This window comes from Rhyacophila brunnea, unplaced genomic scaffold (assembly GCF_057557595.1).
Source record: "Rhyacophila brunnea isolate RB1 unplaced genomic scaffold, BYU_Rbru_1.0 scaffold_16, whole genome shotgun sequence".
Lineage (NCBI taxonomy): Eukaryota > Metazoa > Arthropoda > Insecta > Trichoptera > Rhyacophilidae > Rhyacophila > Rhyacophila brunnea.
Window position 1 is genome coordinate 23,928,043 of NW_028232816.1, and position 14,515 is coordinate 23,942,557.

The following is a 14,515-nucleotide window of genomic DNA, read 5'->3' on the forward strand; positions in this document are numbered from 1 at the left end:
TTGTATAGAAATATACGATTTATACCCAGGTATATCAGCTGTTAAAACAAAATTACTCATTTGAATTAGGTTTTATAAGGCTCCCATAAATTTGAAACCAATCTAGGTACGCAATCCAATAAATTAACGTAAGCAGTAAAGGGGTAATATTTTCTTTTTAATCACCATTTCCGCGAAGGTATTTCAATATTAATTGGACAAGCTTTTATGTTTAAGTATACATTTACGACGAAATAATATAAATACCTACTTTAATTTTATACTTGCAGCTTTCAGATAATGTTATATAATTAATATAACATTAGGCTTATGATGGCCAAGCGGCTTACGCATTGACTTATAATGTTGTGGGTTCCAAGTTTGAAACCTAGGTCTGGCAAATTGGTTTTTCAATTTGTGTTCGGAGTCATATTATGGACCTCATAATAGGTTGATCAAGTAGCTAACACCCATTTCTTATAAAAACAATAATATTATGTTACAAAACCTTCACCCTGTAGAAGCTCATAATATGGTCTTATGATCGGACATGGTCTAATAAAAAATTATAAATAATTCATAGTATAATTTGGATAGTTAAGGGGGGACATGCTCGTCGAAGGTCAAAATTGAGTTTTTATTGTATTTTCAAACCATGATCCTGGACACTCCTTAAACGTTGTAGATAATCTATTTATATAATTTTGAAGCCTAATTATCCTTTATAGTTATTTTAAACATTTGATGACTGCATGAAGTATTTTTGTTACATAAAATAGTATTCTTTTAAACCTCTCGCTCTAATGTTTTAGAATATAGTCATATTTCGGTACATAACTGTGCAGTGGTGTTAAGATTTTTTACATTTATTAATTTTTAAACGCATTTATAAAACCATTAGTATAATTTATTACGAGATAATTTTTGTAAAATATTCACGATAAAAAATTATTTTGATAATCTCTGTGATCCCAAATTTGACAAGAATTAGGCATTTTATTATTCAAAAAATCGGCAAGATTAACACATTTGAAGATGATTCTAAAGATACTTATTATAAGCTATGTCTTTGACCATTCAAGTGTGATAACGATCTTATGAATAATGATTGCTTTATAATAATTATTGACCTAAGAATAAGGTAGTGTTTTTTTGAAATACGCCATTTCTTTTGTCATTCCCTAGTGGTTAAGCTACAACATACGGCCGTAGCCATAAAATGACAAACTATAATTAAAGTAGGGAGTAAAATTATGTTAACGCGCGTGTTTGAACATGTACCTAACCGAATTGTTTTTTATTTTTTTTTAAACGGTACATGTTCAAACACGCGCGTCAATATCATTTTACTCCTTATTTCAATTATAGTTTGTCAATTTATGGCTACGGCCCTATGTTGTAGCTTAACCACTGGGGAATGACAAAAGAAATGGCGTATTTCAAAAAAACACTACCTTATTCTTAGGTCAATAATTATTATAAAGCAATCATTATTCATAAGATGTTTATCACACTTGAATGGTCAAAGACATAGCTTATAATAAATATCTTTAGAATCATCTTCAAATGTGTTAATCTTGCCGATTTTTTGAATAATAAAATGCCTAATTCTTGTCAAATTTGGGATCACAGAGATTATCAATATAATTTTTTATCGTGAATATTTTACAAAAATTATCTCGTAATAAATTATGCTAATGGTTTTATAAATGCGTTTAAAAATTAATAAATGTAAAAAATCTTAACACCACTGCACAGTTATGTACTGAAATATGACTATATTCTAAAACATTAGAGCGAGAGGTTTAAAAGAATACTATTTTATGTAACAAAAATACTTCATGCAGTCATCAAATGTTTAAAATAACTATAAAGGATAATAAGGCTTTAAAATTATATAAATAGATCATCTACAACGTTTAAGGAGTGTCCAGGATCATGGTTTGAAAATACAATAAAAACTCAATTTTGACCTTCGACGAGCATGTCCCCCCTTAATTATGTATTTATACCTTATCATAAAAATAGTATATCATTTGAATAGTATCGAAAACTACATCAGTTATTTTACAACTTGTTGATCCATAAAAAAAGACTTAATGCATTGGAAAATGGCTATTAACTTTTCTTTGTGTACAGTCTGTAAAATTATATATGGTGTGTAAATATCAAAATAAATAAATCAATATCCATAACAAATAGTTTAAATAATATTGTTTTATATTTTAAAAAAAATTGGGTTAACCTGAATGACCTAAATCGATTTTAAAGTAAATTAAATTGACAACGGAGTGCCGCCCATTAAATGGCATTTATAATCTTCTATTTCTTTATTATATTTATCGTAATCAGTTTATATAGCATATTTTTTCGTTTCCAAATCGGGTGTCTCCGTCAAAGGGATGGTTTTTGGTACTACATATTTTACTTCTTTGGTCATATTATCTACCCCTTAGTTGAACACTACGCAGCACCTCCAAGAATCCCTGTCGCTAACCAGTCTTCTTGCATCATACTCTATATATAGTATTTAATGGCCTTCCAGCAAGCACACCGGTATCCGATTGGCTAAAAGAACAGGCAAGCTAAGTTGAGGTTCTCTTCTGGCATCCTCAGCACGTGGTCAAGCTACGTCCAACGTTACCTCTTAACTCTCAGCTTAATGAAGTGCTGCTCGGTACGTTCTCTTATCTCCTCGTTACTCCTAAAGTCACACCTAGTATCCGTCGCAAACAACTCAACTGTTTTCAAAACTCAAATTCAAAGTATACGGTGCATATTACATAGTGATATTATAATAAAAGCTACCGCAATGAATCTGACGCATTATCATATAGTGGCAGAATTAGTAAACTTTTAATTAAAAGAAAATTCATAGTCTTATTTGAAAAATTGCTTATTTAAAAGTGCCTCAATAAATCGCCAATAATAGCCACTGCAGGCATTTCAGTAAAGAGATAGAGCAGAGAGTTGTAATAATAAAATTATTTTGAAAATCTTCCTCCGCAGACTGCGAGTAATGAAGAAGCCGTTTATGTGAATTATATTCCAGTCGTAAAATTTAAGTTAATGAGGCTGTAAATCACTAAGTAATATTTAAAATTAAGATTAATGCCTTGTTTTACTCAAAGATTGTGAAGGCATGCATGATATTAAAGGTCTGTAACATTTTTAGTGTGAATAAAGCTGCAATTATCTGAATATAAACAAGTCTCAAGTATATTTGAAGGCCCTTACAAAAATATATCATGCACTAAAATAGCGCATGATAAATGAACGATTTTTTAACGTAAAACACAGTATATCTTTTGATAATTCTAAAAGGTTACAAATTGGTAAAAAAAAAAGTATGTGACCTTACCTAATAGCAGAAGTGAAATGTCTTTTATATGAGTTTGTAAGCCGTTCAAAGAAACATTACTACAACACTATAACACAATATATCACATACAAATGATATTTTTTTTTTTTGTTATTTAATATTCCACTTGAGTGTATGATAACCTCAGCTGTGGATAGCTTCTCCTTAGATATAATTTCCTATTATACGCCCGGTTAGAGCCAAATGTGGTATGGGACAGGTGTAATTTTATGATACCATCGTGTTCAGTGTTCTAAATTATTTATATTATTCATTCAATAATTATAGTATTTCAGTAGAACCATTTCCGCTCATTTTCCTGAAGTTCAGAGACGTGAAAATTACCTGACAATGATTCCGAAATGTTGCAAGTATTTGAGCGTAAAATTGTTTAAAGTCTGCACGGTAAACATTTGACAATGGCGAAGGGTGGAGGTAGGCTGTTAACACCCGACATAAATAGTGCACATTAAACTTTGTAACTCATTCATATTTGTTTTTATAGAAGACTATAATTAATTAACAAATGGCGTTAGTCAGATTTTAAAAATAAATTAAACCCTCCTTAACCAAATTATAATAGTTTTGGTATATTTTTGGCGATCCGACAAAATTGTGCATACTTTTTCATTCATACTTATTTGTTTTCGTTGAATTGGAGATACATACTACACATGTTGTTAGTTAAATAATTAAAATTCATTAAGCCTTGCCTAAACCAAACTATAATAGATTAAAAAACATGCCATCTATGAAATATCCAAAATTATGTGTGATTGAATGGCATAATTTTAGATATTTTATAGATAGACGAGTATTTTTTAACTATTATCTATAGTGGATTGGTTTTTGAGGGTTTAATTAAATTTGAATGAATAATATCTGTAAACAATTAAATTGTAGTTTTAGTCCAATGAAAACAAAATATGTATGACACAGAAAGTTTATTGTGCACTATTTATGCTGGATCTTAACAGCCTACCTCCACCCTTCGCCGCTGACATTTGACGACATCGCTACAATGCGTCCTATAAACATAAACTCTTTGATATATTTATCAGAATCCATCGCCTCCGATGGGCTGACCCTATGATACGTATGGATGATTATGTATCGACAAAGCGTTTTGCGTTTAATGGGTCGGAAGGAAAATTGCGTGCGAGTTGACCACTACTTCCGTTATTTAGTGAAAACCATAAAGAGTTGTAATCAACGGTAGTCAATATCTGAAAAATAAACGTGAATTCGCAGAAGAATAAATTCAAGAATCTGCTTAAGGTTACCTGAGTTACCCCGGACTTATGGCACAATAAATAAATATGAAGCGATTATTTTGGTTACACTCAGTCAATATTAGACGAATTGATTTATTTGTTTTAAAAGTCGACGCGACATAATCTATCTGAAGTATTTGACCAATATCAGCAATTTATTCAAATAATTAATATGAGGCATTTCTTTTAGAAATTCGATAAGTTTATAATCTAAAATGAACACAAAATAACATGTTTAAATTTCAGTTATAAGTAAGTAGTTGGTTTTTTACATTTTTATTGTATTTTTCAGAATAAATTTACCATATTAAATTTATTATTACAATGTTTTTATTAGCTCGTATTCTTGTTTTTCCGGTGGTTTTTTGTCCAGTACAAATCTTGCAATCAATTTTTAACCTACTTTCCGATTAGAATATAATATCATTCACGATGCCAATGCATTTTTTAATACGTTAGCCATTTTTTAAAGAGAATTGAATTCATTTTCAGTTAATTCTGTTTCGTACGGAAAGTTATTTCAGAAAAATCCGTAAAAGAAAAAGACTATTATTGGTTTTTAAGGAGGTGGTCCTAGCAACTAAATTATTAATATATACGTACGTGACTATGGAAATCAAAATGACATTTTAGTATTCTATATTTGTTTGTTTATTTGTTTTTTATTTACTTCGTATCAATTACAAGTTTGAGCATATTTAGTAGGTATAATAATTCAACAGAAAATTTAAAAACGTTGTATATAAAAAGTTCTTTTTATCTTTTAATTATTTATTAATCAATAAACTATTTTTATCAAGCAATATAAGAATGTATAAATAAATAAATATCCATATTTTTGTATCATTTTAAATGACTGATTTTTTACGCGATTGGTGAGTTTGATAATATTGATTGTAAAATTATACACATTACCTACGTAAAAAAGAATACGATTTCGATACGAAGAAGAGATATTATGACCCTCCACGAATTCAAAGTTATATCACACAGTTTTTTTTTACGAATAATGGTAGTTAGTCATTCTAAGAATCCATTATAATATACTTCCATTAGACGGAACATACATTTAAAAAATATAGACTGTTTTAAATTATATATATATATATATGTTTATATATTATACATATTTTTGATAGAATTTAATCATATAAAAGCCAATTTTTTATAATATGCAATATTCAAGAAGAAATAGTATCAAAGCCATTATAAACTGTCAATCACAGCGGTAATATCATAATAATAAGAGAAAAGTTATTACTATTTTAAGGCATTTTTTTTCACTTCTTGTGCTAATATTTACAATCCGTCTATATCGGCAAGTATCAATTCTCATGTTTTTTATTTTTATTTATTTTATTTAAGATAACAAAACATTGTGGACATAAAAAATCAAAATTCAGGATGTGTACAACATGAGATTTACATTATAACAAAATATATTACTCTCACAAGAGTGGAAAAGAAAAATATAAGTAATAGATACTAGTCTTGCACCCCTCGTTAATGCTGCCTGATAGGCTTGACTCAAGGAAACAGTTCTGACCCAGAATAGTTCATGGTTGCGGCCACGTAGGTAATCGACAGGCGCATATAAATTTAAATTCTCTGTGTCGCCAGAATTGGAAACAATCCCTCGTGATAGCAGAAAAAAATGTTTCAGGACCAGAAGTGACCTTCGAGATTCAATAGAGTGAAAAGTGAGCATGCCTTGTAGAAAGGCAGTCGGAAAATAATTATTTGTCAAGAAAGACATCAAATAAATTTCTTCTAGACGCGTTCTAAAATAAGCTTGTTGGAAACTTCATAAGGACTCCAGATAATAGACCCATATTCAAGAATACTACGCACTAACGAAACGTATAGTATACCTATGAAATTTTAATTATTGAATAGTTTGACTTGTCGCATTAAGAATCTTAGAAGCTTACTTGCACGTAGAGCTGTAGAAGTTATATTATGCGAGTGAAATGTTCCCGCCAATATCACACGTTACTATGCGGTCTTCCTGATACCCCGTCGCAAGACGACTATGATGTTTCATGATACTGTGTAGTAAGCAATTAGCCTATTTGATAACATCATAATGTTATTTTTCAGTTTAATTTATGATTGTGTTGTTGTTGTCTCTTCTTACTTCATGTTTTATATTGCTTGTTATTAAATAATAATTTTGTTTTATTTATAAGATGTAACTATATTTTATTATTATTATGGCGCATTGGGAAATAAGTGTATTGTCATAATACTCAAAGAGATTGAAAGACTGGAGAGGGAACACGCTATCATTTATGTGCTAAAAAATACGAATCGGAGAAAGACAGTTGGTAATGTTGGTATTCTGGAGCTTCTTAAAGTTCGTGTGGTAAAACAACTTGGCGGATATGATATTGTTATTCTCTCGATTTATACGTATTATACGTTATTATTTGGTAAAAAATGTTTATTAATGGAAGAATACAAATGAGTAACAGCATTTCGGAACAATATATGCATACTATTAATTATTTATACATTGATAGTTTTTCCTAAAAGATCTTTTACAATAACAATTCAAAACTTTTACATCAAACGTCAAATGGTTGTTTATTGCGAAAAATCCAGGGCCGTATGCATAATATTATTTTGAACCCAAAATATATGATGCCTTTTTTAAAGTAAAAACTGTTAGTGCTAGTTAATGACATTCATTATTTACATAGATTTTATATTTCATTTCAGAGTTAAATATATTTTTAAGAATACCAAACAAAAAATTGTATTTATATGAAGTATGTAATGGAGTATATGTAGCAATTTTATAATGTTATAGGTATAAATTAAATTATTTCAGATTTCCGAAAAATGAAGTTCTTCGGAAATTGTGGATTGATGCAGTCGGGCGGGAGAGCTGGGTGCCATCTAAATATGCATTACTGTGTGGGAAGCATTTCTCGGAAAGTGACGTTAAATGAGTGTTAAAGTTAAATGAGAGTTAAAAAAGTGAGATATTGTAATTAACTATATAATCAAATAGAACAATATGTAAAAACAAGACCATATTTCTTATTCCAATATTTAACCATTTGCTATTAACTGATTTGTGTATAATTTTTCGTAATATTATTGTGTTTTTTGTGTTATTAAAAATAAAATACTTACATCCATTTGCATTATTTTTTCTTACCCTGAATCCTAATAAAGTTATTATTGCGGGAACTTTTTATAATGAAAATACGTTTGTCATAAATTTTTGTAAGCTTGTGTTGATAAAAAAAATACTCAGTGTGGCGTTTTTATGTCCAAGTATGGCCCATTTGCAGCAAAGTGTACCTAATTTCATAGAAGTAGAACTTTCTCTCACAAAACGAGTACACACTGACATTTGTGTGCTACCTCTGGGGGAGGAGTCCAATCTCTTTGATAATACTCTATTTTCTAATAAATAAATAATTATGCTGTATTATAATATTAGTGATAAAATTTGCGAATATCAAAATGTTCTTACCCCTCTATCAGCTTTGTGCCTAACAGGACAATGCAAGAAGGCTGTGGATCCAAGTTGCACCGTTACATTGGTAACAGTATTATTGTCCAAAGCAGGCTCGAGACGCTGAAACTCGTCAAAGCCACTGTACCACAGCTGTTGCCAGTCGCCGTCGCGGCGCCCTGCGTCATCTGCAAAACAAAATAAGAATAATATCTTTTTAATAATGTATAAGCATTAGAATCCCTAGGTTAATTTCCTAATCTGAATAGAGACATCTTAAATAATAATATGAATAAAATTTTTAAATAATAATGTTTGTTATTGATACTTGGTAGATGGTAGATTTTTTAGACGTTTCTAAGATAAAAGTATTGATGATTGATACCTGAATCGATCAAAATAAATAAGTAATAAATAAATTTATCAAATGAAAGTTATTGATACATTTTTTTAACTAGATACGGTAAGAACTGTGATAAAACTGTCGTCGGGTTTATACTGACTCAAAGATCATCTGAGTGGCATCTTTTATCTAAACAGTATCTTTGAATTCATATAATGTGAAGACTGTTATATTATATTAATTCTACTATGACAAGTTTATATCATATAATATTATGGTTATTCTGAGATCGAAAATAATATTTAATCTTTTTTTAATTAAATGATTCAATAGAAGATACAATACGATTAATTTATGTAGTGTATAATATTTTAAATATTAATATCATAAATTGTCAAAAAAAATTAAGCGCGAAACCTAATATAATATTAAAGATAACAGTTATCTTAGATACTAAATTAATCTTTATGTTAATAAACTGGCCTTGCAAACTAAGTAAATTTATGCCTATATTATAACATAGAGAACTCTCTTTTTCTTTTGACAACTCATAATTATCAAGGATGATATAGTAATGATTAAACATTTTTAATAAAACTCCCTAAGTATTCCATCGTTTTAATTAATTTAAATTAACGGAAGAGATTAATGGGGTCCTCAATTATCCGTTCATTTATTAACGTACATTATCACTTCACGACAAAGTCTATACTGCTGTAATACTCTGGAGATATCTTATGCTGTCTTTCTTTTAATTAACCAAGTTCAGTGCAGCCTGCTCTGTTTGCGCAACGAAACTTTTCATTTCGCAAATAAAGGAGTTCACGGCAAAGACGACCTAGTGGGCATCTTTATACTTTGCTTCTTCGCAAGCAACGGGTTCAAAAAGTACAACAAATACTTTCTCACCAGTCAAAAGTTAGAAAATGGCGTACAAGATAATAATGAAGGGGACATACAATTATTTATATATCTAAAGAATACATACATATAATATGCTAGAGCTCTAATTTAAGCGAAATGCAAAAAATATTATTTAAATAAATGGTACAGATTTGTCCATAGATTTTAATACACATAAGAATCTAAATCAATAAAGTTATTGGAAAACGGTTTCCCAATTGAGATATGTGATTTTCCAAAAACTTGAACATAAATAAAATAAAAACTAAGCACGTGTTTTTAATACACAAAATAAGTACCTATAATTATTAATATTTTTTTCGGTATTTATAGAATCATTTTCAACGTGTGGATAAGTATGTATGTACTTCAAGTATACTTAAATTACGAATACCTTACCCTATTTATGACAAAAACTAACATAAATAATATCTTGGATTGAACAGGTAATAAATGTCTTCACCAATACTTAAGGACACATTTGGCATAGGACTTTGCTTTTATGATGCAGAATCAAGGACTCGCATTTTATCCTTTTGAGATAATTACTACGGATAACCCAAATAAAAGGAAGTTACTTAGTAAATCTTATTCATTGTAAAGAAACAAAGACTCAAATGCTTTGAAAATCATATACGAACAACTTCAGTTAATAATATAAGGGAATAGGATAAAACTAATTTGCAAGAAAGTCATTATTTAAAATAAAAATGCTCAGAATTAATACAATCAAGAATAACGTCATGTCTTTTTTAACACGAGCTTACTTGTAAGCTGGGTTATAAAATTTGAACGGCAATAATAATTAGTATACTAAGTATACATTCTCGTGTATCCGGAAACACTAAACGATAAGATCCTCAATCTAGGTGATAGTTTTTTTTCTGAAATTATACGTTAATTTTAATGAATACTTGACTGAAATAATAATATTTAAAAAAAAATATTTTTGAGAATGAATCCAAAACGTTGATAAAGGGGTTGAGAAAGAACAGTCAGTTAAAATATGAATGAAAGTCTCAAACAATATAAAAAATAATATATTTTTCTAGTTAAACAAAAACAATATTTTTTATTATTATTAGATGATATATTATATTGTACTTGTAACTCTCTTTTTCGTACTACTCGTTTTTTTCTAAAACTAAGAATATAGGGACATGGCGTGGTCTGTATTTATTTTTATCAACTATTTTATTTTACTACCATTTTTTTCTATACTTAGATTGCTTGATAAGGTAAATTACGCTGATTGAAATGATCAATTTAATAAAAAAAACTCAAAAAATTTAATATATATACTTGTAATATCAACGTAAAATATTTTAATCAAATTAAAGACATATTTAGGTAACAATATCCACTTACTATAAATTTAATATGGGTACGAAAATAACTGATTTTTAACCAATCAACCGTAATCAAGCAATAAAGTACAACCCAAAAATATTTTACTAAAAAAACTATCCGAATAATATAAATGATAGTTTAAAAAATTGCAAACGATTGATTATACGTATAGCACTAGATAATATGATACTAACACCGGGAAACAAAATGATAGTGACTGACTGTCAAATTGACATACGATAATTAAATAGATTAAACACTATAAACAAATACTTTGAAACTAATACCCTAAAATATTTATAGCGCGCCGCTGCAGATTTAACCCCTCGTGCTTTGCGTAGAGAGGTCTGAGTTTATAAGTAAATACACCGCCGACGGAAAACTTCAATCGTTTCTTCAAACTTGGCGCGTCGGTATATAAATGTACGTGTAAAGGGTTTTTGACGAGTTTCCTGAATAGTGTATTTAGCGATAACTTCGCGTCTCGCACAGTACTCGTATTATTATTTCTACCCGCAAAAGAAAATATGACTATTCCATTTCACAAAACAAAGTAATTTGACTATGTATATCTTGCAAATTAATTAAGTTTGAACAAGATCCCTTAATGTACATATTATATTCGTGTATATATAACATCGAACAGTGGGTGTAAAACCATAGTAAGTGCAAATAACTAATTTGGAATATAGTTTGAATAGTTTGAAGATAATATTATGATTTAAAGATTTCATTTAGTTAATAAATAATAACAAGATTAAAAGAACTTTTTATATAACACGTTTTTCAATTTTCTGTTGAATCATAATATAAACTTGACAATTCTATGTATTAATAAATACTTTTTTTTTGTACTTGATAGAAATACGGAATTAATATAGAATACTGAAAATTAATTCAATTCTGCTTAAAGATGGCTGAAAATATTTAACAAATGCATTGTCATCGTGTTCTGATATATTCTAAAAGTTTCAAATGTCTATCTAGTTGGGAAGTTAGCTTAAAATCTATTGCAAGATTTATATTGGACACACAAGAAAAAATATTTACTGGACTGATAAAAACCTGGTAAAATAGACTTTCTAAGACAAAACGATAATATTTGGTGGTTGGAGAGGCAGATAAAAACCATCGTCGACCTGTTACGGCTACAATAGTGACCAAGTGAAGAAACTCACTAGATAATAGTATTCACTCTGCTCTAAGAGGACTTGGTCACACCAAAGACTTTGCATTTCAGGATGATCACGATCTTTAACTATGAGGAAACAACCGAAAAGAGATTTTATGCCAAACTTATTAATGTGAATTGCCATATATTTATGCATCTCACTTATATAAGTGTTATTGCATATTTATATCTCGAAATGAAATTAAACCACTTAGGTGTAATGAATTTAAATTCATTATGCGATGTGTATAATATATTATACTTAGTTATTTAATTGATTCGTAGAATTTTATAATTTTTTTTAGCATCTAAGCTACGTTTTTTTCTTCAACACATACTCGTGTTTATGAGATGATAAATTCGTCAATCAGAAACGATTAATTTAATTACAAATAGGCACTACACGTAGTTTATACATATTTTCCTGATACTGTTAAAGATTATTATACTCTACAACTTCATGAAGACCTAGGCTGTTATCTAATATGTAAAAAGTGACACAGAATTATTATTCATAAGACTAAAGCAGTAGCAAGAAAGTAGTGATATTTTCTAAAAGCGACTAAGACACATATTAGGATGTAGTGCCGAATATTTGTTATTGGTAAAAGGTAATTGGTTAATAAGGGCAAATACAACATTTTTTAAATTTCAGAAATACACATATTAGAAAAAATCTAAAAAAAAGTTGAATCAAGCTGAACTCAAACTCACATCTTTCATTTTGCGGCTGAGTGCTCTAGCCTTTTAATTTGTATTAATTATTAATAAATTATGATTTAATTAATGTAATTAATAAATTGATACCTTGAATTTAAAATACAAAAGCAAAATTGATAAGCATTTCATCTAAAAACAACTAGTTAATTTCATCCTAATTAGATAGGACACCCGCGTTGTTTAAAAGTACATTGGCATGTATCCAGTAAATACAATATGTTCAACTCGGCGTCTCTCGTGGTACACTGCGTCAAGCGCTGGCCTTCCACCCGAGAGTTCTGGGTTCGATCCCGGTGAAGATGCAATATTTATGTGATTGCCTCAAAGCCTGGTTGTTTGTGATTGTTTAAAATTACTAACAACCACCTTGTTCAAAAAAAATATAAACATTTATTTACGTCTTATTTTAAAAAATTGATTTTTTCTGGTACCTGTCTATATTTAAGTTATACACTATGTTCTAAAAATAATATGTTTTGTCTATGAAACTATAATTTCTGTCTCTTAGGATTTTCTAATTGATGTATTTTTTAAAATAAAGAATCTAACATTCTTAAAGCTAATATATATTCAAAATGTAATAAAAATATAGTAATAACATTAAAGTTATCAAACCCAATTATATCATAAAAATTTCATAGTGATATTAGTTTTACGTACAATGTAAGGCTACAACAGCTGATCTGTTGCAAAGCCATCAAAAACAGCTTGTGGAAAATTTGCATTAAGCCGTTAAAGGAAGCGTTGCAATTTGCCAGTTTGAATGAAAACAAATTTAGCTGACGACACGGATTATTAGTTGGAGCAATTTGGGCGTGATGTTCCGTCCGCTGTTAAATTTCCTCTCGAGCAGGTCGCCCAATAGATGTCACGGGGTAAATAGAATTTAGTGGCGAACGAAAAAGCTTTCCAATAAAATGTTACCTATGGCTTTTGTTCCATAAAAAAGGGATATATCTTTATGTGCTTCGGGTTTCTTTTTCAATCATTTAGTCGTATACAATATTTGGGGCGATTTCGTACTTTGGATAAAAGATCTATTCCAAGTGAATGTTACCTTCGAAGTACATTAACAATATTGATGGCTACCAGTCTTCTAAAAAAATATTCACGACCCTTAAGATAATACCATTAAAATGGGTAAAGTAGTAAAGTTAAATAGTATTAAACGTTATAATACAATACTGTATAATATAACTAAATTTGATAATTTTAAATAATATATTGATTATCGTATACTTTCCATGTTACAGTAAAACAATACCTAATGTACAAAATAATCCATAAACATTTGATAAAAAATTCTGTTAGATTTAAGTTTTGTAGGTACTATTCTATTTGAGTCGTAATTTGTGACCCGGGTTTTGCCTTTCGTCATCTTCAGCCGAAACCCAGGTCTCAAAGAACGAATCGAATGGAATAGTATAAAACTAAAATAATTAAAATTTCAATTCAAATTCCATCAAGGACCTTCGGTCGATAGTATTAATAATTGATAATAAAATTAATACTAACAAATAGACAATGTGGGCCATCATATTCCAGTACATAAGTCGCTTTCTTTTTATTCAGGGGCTCCATTTTGGATTCCGAATTAGGTCACAATATAATGTATGTGATTTTTTAAAAGTCTGTGTGTTTGTGATAGTTTCAGTTTAATTTCTAATCGCACTAGTATTTCACTACACTACTGTCATGAGACCCCATTGGCTGTTGTAAAAATAAACTCAAATCAAAAAAAGTACATAAAAAGAAATACAATAGTTTCTCTAGCTCTTTGGAATCATTGTCAGTGAGTATGTAGTTTTTTCCTTTTATTATTATCCGAATTGAAACTTTAAATCGTTTTTTTTTTAAATACCAGAAATATTTATTAACCATTCATTCAATATGTAAAATCAGCGGTCGGAAAACTTTTGGCACTGAGCTTATAAGTAGTAAAACG

The 14,515-nt window shown here is 29.2% G+C and overlaps 1 protein-coding gene across 1 annotated transcript in view; it reads right to left on the minus strand.

Moving 5' to 3' along the window:
• dpr12 (defective proboscis extension response 12) overlaps positions 1-14,515 on the minus strand; it is an 82,883-nt gene that overhangs the window by 34,880 nt on the left and 33,488 nt on the right. The window contains exon 3 of the mRNA XM_085943594.1: positions 8,102-8,271. Coding sequence (XP_085799720.1) covers positions 8,102-8,271 — 170 coding nt within the window. The remainder of the gene's footprint in view (positions 1-8,101; positions 8,272-14,515) is intronic.